Source organism: Ammospiza caudacuta, chromosome 4 (assembly GCF_027887145.1).
Source record: "Ammospiza caudacuta isolate bAmmCau1 chromosome 4, bAmmCau1.pri, whole genome shotgun sequence".
NCBI lineage: Eukaryota > Metazoa > Chordata > Aves > Passeriformes > Passerellidae > Ammospiza > Ammospiza caudacuta.
This window is the reverse complement of record NC_080596.1, coordinates 26,316,832-26,322,831: the sequence shown is the minus strand read 5'-3', so window position 1 is coordinate 26,322,831 and position 6,000 is coordinate 26,316,832. Positions and strand designations below refer to the sequence as shown.

The 6,000-nt window shown below is 51.0% G+C and overlaps 1 protein-coding gene across 1 annotated transcript; it reads right to left on the bottom strand.

Annotated features, from left to right (window-relative positions):
* Positions 1-1,248: 1,248 nt before the first annotated feature.
* On the bottom strand, positions 1,249-2,843 carry STBD1 (starch binding domain 1). The gene is made up of 2 exons (XM_058804078.1): positions 2,606-2,843; positions 1,249-2,495 (listed from the first exon to the last, which is right to left on the bottom strand). Exons 1-2 carry the CDS (start codon positions 2,841-2,843, stop codon positions 1,693-1,695), a joined length of 1,041 nt encoding a protein of 346 aa, XP_058660061.1. The 3' UTR covers positions 1,249-1,692.
* Between the last annotated feature and the right edge of the window lie 3,157 nt (positions 2,844-6,000).

The window sequence follows — 6,000 nt, the reverse complement described above, 5'->3', positions numbered from 1 at the left end:
CCTCAGGCGTGTGTCTGAATACGCTCAGGCGGCAGCTTCAGGGATTTCTGAAGATCACCTTCTATTGCTGCTGAATATTACCTATAGTATCCACTTCAGTTTCTTGTGAGAAAAGCCAAGTGCTAAGAATGCAGCTGAAGTTGTTCTGCTGGATAAAAAATGAAAATTCCAAATTGCGGGTTGGAATTGGCAGTCTCTCTTCCTCCTCACCCTCCCCTCAATACCCTCCCAGGTTTTCCTTGAGCTATTTTGTGGCCAGGTCTGCAGAAGCAGGCAGCTCAACCCTCCCTCACTGAACAGCTGGTATCCAAGTCCCAGTAAGAACTTTGCCAACACTTGTTCTTCCCAACACTGTCCCACCGACTGGATACCCATTAACCCACCAGATGCAGGAGGTCAGCTCTGAAGTTCATCTTCCAGTCTTTCACCAAAGCCATTCTATTTCACACATCCAGGCTGCTCCACTGCACAGAGCAGGAAGGAATTAGCAGAGGCATTTAGTGATGTGCTTTTTGAAGTACCTCTTCCAAGCTGTAATTTGTATACTTGCAGATCTACAAAACTCTGCTCTCCGAGACCAAGCTCACTCAAGGCAAAGGCTGTTTGCAGGCTTGGTCTTGTAATGCTTGGTTCAGCATTATGGAGAGAGGAGCTTGCCCAAGTGGCAGCATGTATTTGTACCTAAAAATACAAAAGGCAGGGAAGCAGGGCAGGTTTCTGCTTCTATCATATAAAGATACCACCTAGCTGATGCTGGAAGCATACTACTTCATCTGGCTTACTAGAAGGCCACAGCTTAAAATAAATTCAAGGTGAAAAGCTTAGTCTTAAAAAAATATTTACAAGTTCAAGCCAAGTATTTGCTAACAATACTGTGGTATTGTTAATCAGTATGCCACCCCTCTCTGTTCCAGCCAGAACCCTAATCCCTGGCCATCACAGCATTCCAGGTTTTTTTTTAAAGCCTGCTCACACCCTGACAAAGTAATTCATTAAGCTGTGACAGTCCTTTGTGACGTTTGCTCTCCCCTCAGCAGAAGTGGAGCTGCCTGCCAAGCCTTTCATTTGAGCCGAGATGATTGCTGGACAGTAGGGGGTAGAGAATGAACTATTTTGGGGTTCAACCTTTTGTTACTCCAAGAGGGAGGGCCACTTCTCAGCACTTGCTTAGCACTAAGATTTCAGGTCAAGTGGCTCACTTAGATCAAAGTTACCAAAATGAGTGAGGTCACTGGTCAACTGATAATGAACTGTCAATCTGAAAATGTTTATTGTTTCCTTAATACATTACATAAATTAAAACACTTAAGTTCCTGTTACAGTGTTGGTAGCCACACCTCCCAGTACGCTTCCCAAGCCCAAGCAGTGGGTACCAAGATGCTTCCCATAGCCCCACTCAAAGCAACACTTGAGTCCAGGGTCCAGATCCACCTGGACAAGCAGGTGCTTGGAATGCTGCTCATGCCTTCTTAGCCTACCTTGTGTCTCTTCAGCGTGCACTCAAAGTTGATTCTTCAGGTTGCCAAAAGATTTCCTAAAGAGATCTGCTGCTTACGTGGTTCAATACGGGATTTCCAGAGCTCTGCACTCAAGAGGGTCTCCTAAAGAAGAAGGGGAGCCCCCCTAAGGTTTAGGGGCTCGGTGGTTCACCTAGGCAGGCCTGCCATTAGACCAGCAGCTTCCACCTTCCCATTAATGGTATCCCCACCACTGATGAACAATTTGATCTTCATGTTCAGTCACTAAGGTCCTGTTACCGCATTCTTCCCAGCGTCTGACCTTGCCGTTCTCCACCAAGATAAATTTCCACTCTACTCTGGTGTCCGCGGGCAGACTGATGGATTCGGACCAGAAGCCATCCTTGTCACACTTGAGGGGGACGTAGCTGTGCCACTGGCCCAGACACTCGTGGTCCCCCGTGACACCGATGAGCTGTGTGTCAGAGTGGGTGATGTAGTGCACTCGGAAAGCCACGTGGATGTTCTGGAACATGGGGGGCACGGCTGCAACTCGCTTTGCTTTTGAATCCCCATCACAGCAGTCTCCTGCTTCCCATTCCTTACTGTCTGAGTCTTCCATGCTGCCATCCTTCCCTTCGACCAGGTGCTCAGAAACAACTTCCCACTCTTCATGGTCCAAGTCCCTCCTCTCAGCTGGCTGACACGGCTGCTCCTCACTTCTGTCCTTACATTCATTGTCAGAGGCCCCTGCCAAGTTCATCACGCACCATCCGTCACTTGCCTGTCCCACCTGGGCTTCCAGTTCGCCTGCCTGGCTGCCGGCCTTATCAGCTGGATGCTCCCCCGGGTTCGTGGCACCGCGCTTCGGGATCAGCTCCTCCAGCTCCACGGGTTCGCCCAAAACTGCACCGCTCGGGACGTGGTTAAGCTCTTCCCTTGAAACAGCCGCCAGATCCTCTCCCGGATTCCAAGAGCCGGACGGGGCAGCAGCCGCCACCTCCCGCCACCCCGGCTCCCTGCCCGCCGCAGCATCCTCTGCAAGAGACATTGAGGGAGAACGGGTTAAGCTGAGCGCCGGCAAACCCAAGTCCTCGCAGGCTGGGGCAGCCCGGGACAGACGCGGCGTCGCCTCCCCATCCCGCTACCTGTAGTCACCGGGCTCGCCCGCCGGGGCCCCTCTCTGCCGGCCGCCGCCTCCTCGCCGCCCGCCTCGGCTCGCCCGTCGCTGTCGCCGTACCAGAACCAGGCGACGATGGCGGCCAGCAGCCCCACGAGCAGCGCCGGCCAGAGCCCCGCGCCCAGCCAGCCCCAGCCGCGGGGCTCGGCGGGCAGCGCGGCGGCGCGGGGCGGCCGCAGCACGGGCGGGCCGCGGTCGCGGGCCATGATCGGGCGCTGCTGCAGCGGGACCCCGTCGGGGCTGCCCCCCCCGGCGCCGCTTTAAGCCGGGCTTCGGATCCGGGGAGGAGCCGCCGCGGGCCGGGCGGGGCCGGGAGGCGGTGGGAAGGCCTGAGCTCCCAAAGTCAGAGAGGAGAAAGTTTTCCAGTCTTCGCGCGCCTGGGTTGCAAGGGACCTCTGGAGAGCATCTAAGCCCAAGCCTGCCTGTTAAGAGGGTCACATAGGGCAGGTTTAATTCTAGCAGTGCTGGTGGGCTTAGATGCTCCTACAGGGATGTGCTGAGGGGAACTGGTTTGCTGATAATTTTAATGCTTGTGCTGGTAACAATCTTGTCCTGCTCTGGTATCTTTGAGAAGTGAGATGAATTCACTGATTTTGTAACCTCTTCATCATACTCTAATGACTACAAGTGGTTTCCTTAACATTGTCCTGCTCTGCTTCTGCGTTACGCTCAGGAAGCTTTTTGGATTATCAGGAGCTCAGAGTCCATTAATACAGAGGATATGTGATGTTTACTTAAATTTACCTTCATTTTACTATTCTTGAAGTGATGATGTCAAACTCCATTTCAGAATTGAGAGGTTATACAGATAAATCTTAGTAGAAACCCGAGAAATTTAGTAAATGCACTTTGGGGCTTTGTGTTTTGAACTGGCAGTTCTGGAGTGACAAACTCTGAAAATGTTTATAACGCTGAAGATTACCAGCAGGGAAGGAGTGGGGGAGGCAGTCCCACTCGGTTCTGTTTGCTGCCTTTTTAAAATCCATTCTCTTTATCTGACCAAAGGTGTGGTCATGACTGGCTCTCTAAAACCCACTGATGAGCTTTTGCCCAGTATCTCATTAGAGAAGAGAATGGCTAAGTGGATGTCGCAGTAAGTCTATTTCCAGTGTGTGAACTTCTTTATCTTTCAGTGTCAGTTCCAGCAGCGCCCCCTCAGCTTAACGGGACAGTAAATGTCACTCGAATTTATAGAAGCACAAGTGTGCAGCCTCCATGGCTGGCATGGAGGAGGGTGGCTGTGCAGAGAGACAGAATTCATGATCTAAATATCTTCCCTTTCTTTGCTTACCACAGTAGCTGAGGAACCATCTCCTCCAGCAAAGTGCTGAGCTGGTGCTTAAGTCAAAATATCTATTTTGGTACTGGGCTGTCCTGGCATGGGCTGAAAGTGCACTGCTCACATCTCCTGCTTGGTGACACAGGGGAAAGAAAGAGTTATGGAACCAGGCACTTTCTCAGTGACTGAGGGATTGAGTGCCCTCTCTTTTACCACTCTTGGTGCTTCAAGGTGCTCCTCAGGCTTGGTGCTGAGAATTAACCCTTGCTGTAATGGCCCATGCTGACTACTGAAACTTTGCAGAGTAGGTGATATTTTTGCTGTTCACTTACATTCCTTTTTTTCCTGGCCTTCGAAACAGCCAGTTCCCTGCTCTGTGTCTGTGCACTACCTTGCTGAGCTGGGATTGCCAGTCTGGGCACCTCCACGCTGCTGTTCTGTAAGTACTATGTGTGCACTGCAATTTAGGCTTCCCTGTCACCTCCCTGCAGCACAGCAGGCAAAACCCATTCATTATTGTAGCAGTACACTAAAAGGGCATCCCCCTGCCAGCCCTCAGCACAGCTGAACAGGAAAGAACTGGGGGCTGAGGTTCCTCCTCTGAAGCAAATGCACAGACCATGGCAGACAGTAACTTATCCCTTTGAAGGCTTTGGTTCCCTCCCCTCTAGGAATTCTTCAAGTGTTCATATCATGTACAGCTTGGAGACTTCTGTCTCCTTAGAGGATTTACAAAGCAGATAAACAGAAATGCTCCAAAATGCAACTGAGGTATTTTTTAAGGCTTTCATCAGAATCAAACATGGTGTCTGTTACAACAGAGGGACAAGGAAACAAATTCTCAGAGTCTCAGGGCCATAATTCTGGTTCTAATTAATTCAAGACTTCATTTGTTCTCTCAGTCATTCCTGATGTAACATTATTTTGGAGAGCAGTGTTTTGTGAACAAGGCTCTGTCGCACCATTGTTTGCTCAGCAAGTGGGAGAGCCTTGGGAAAGGAGGAGAGCATTTGGAAAAGCCACACGTGACTTTGTGGAATTCCCAGCTGGCTGCCCCAAGATCAGGAGCCTCAAGCCTGACACCTTTCCACATTTCAGAACCAAAACCAAAAGAGGGGGGCAGGTATTTGCTCTCCCAGCCCTGTGAGCAAGGCAGCAGCCAGAGGTGGTGTTGGGGAGGGCAGCGTCTCACAGGAGCTCTGCTCCTCTGTCAGCTGTGCCACCTAGCGTGATGACAAGGGATCTCCAGGGAGAAACGGAGAGCCTGCTCAGCCAGACCCGTGTGCTCCTGTCTCACTCTCCTGGCTCTGACAGGGGCACTTGGGGAGATGTATTTGGGGAGCTCCTGTGAGGCTGGCCACCCTCTGATCCCGGGGAGAGAATGCTCTTAAAGCCTTGTGTGTGTAAGATGCTTCCTCCAGTTCTGCAACAGAACAAAACAGAAAGGTGAGTCAGTAAATAAGAAATTCAAATCTGGGAGCTCTGTTGCTCTCTGTGGTTGTGCTGTGGGCTCATCTGGAAGTGCCACAGGCAGCTCTTGCTGGAACAGATGCCAAGTGTCTCTGCTGCACTGCTGATTGTGAGGAATTCCTCTCCTAGTTTAACTGGAAACAGTCAGGTGTTAAAAGGAGCAATGTCACATCACCTTTTCCCATCTGTAACCCCCAGAGCTTGGGCTGAAGTAGCCTCCCTGGGAGCCAGGTTAAAATTTAAAATTCAAGACTGATGTCGTGGATGTTTTCCGGGCTTTTGTTTGATACTTTCTGTGTTGGATCCCCACCCAAGCAGGTACTAAAATGGGAAGGGCAAAGTATTCATGTACTTTGGAGGAAACCATGACCCTGACTGGCATTCTACCCCATCCCTCCCCCATTTGGTTTGGAGTAGTATCCCAGCTGTGAGCACTGGACACTTGTGCAGCGTTGCACTGCAGTCAGTAGGTGGCACAGGAGGAGTATGGCTGGCAGGAAAAGCTCTTCCCTCCTAAACAGAGAGGACAGTCTTTCTCTCAGTTGCTATTAACTTCTTGAGAAGTGGTTGGTTAGTGATGAGGACACCCCAGATCCAGACTTGCTTCCCATTAT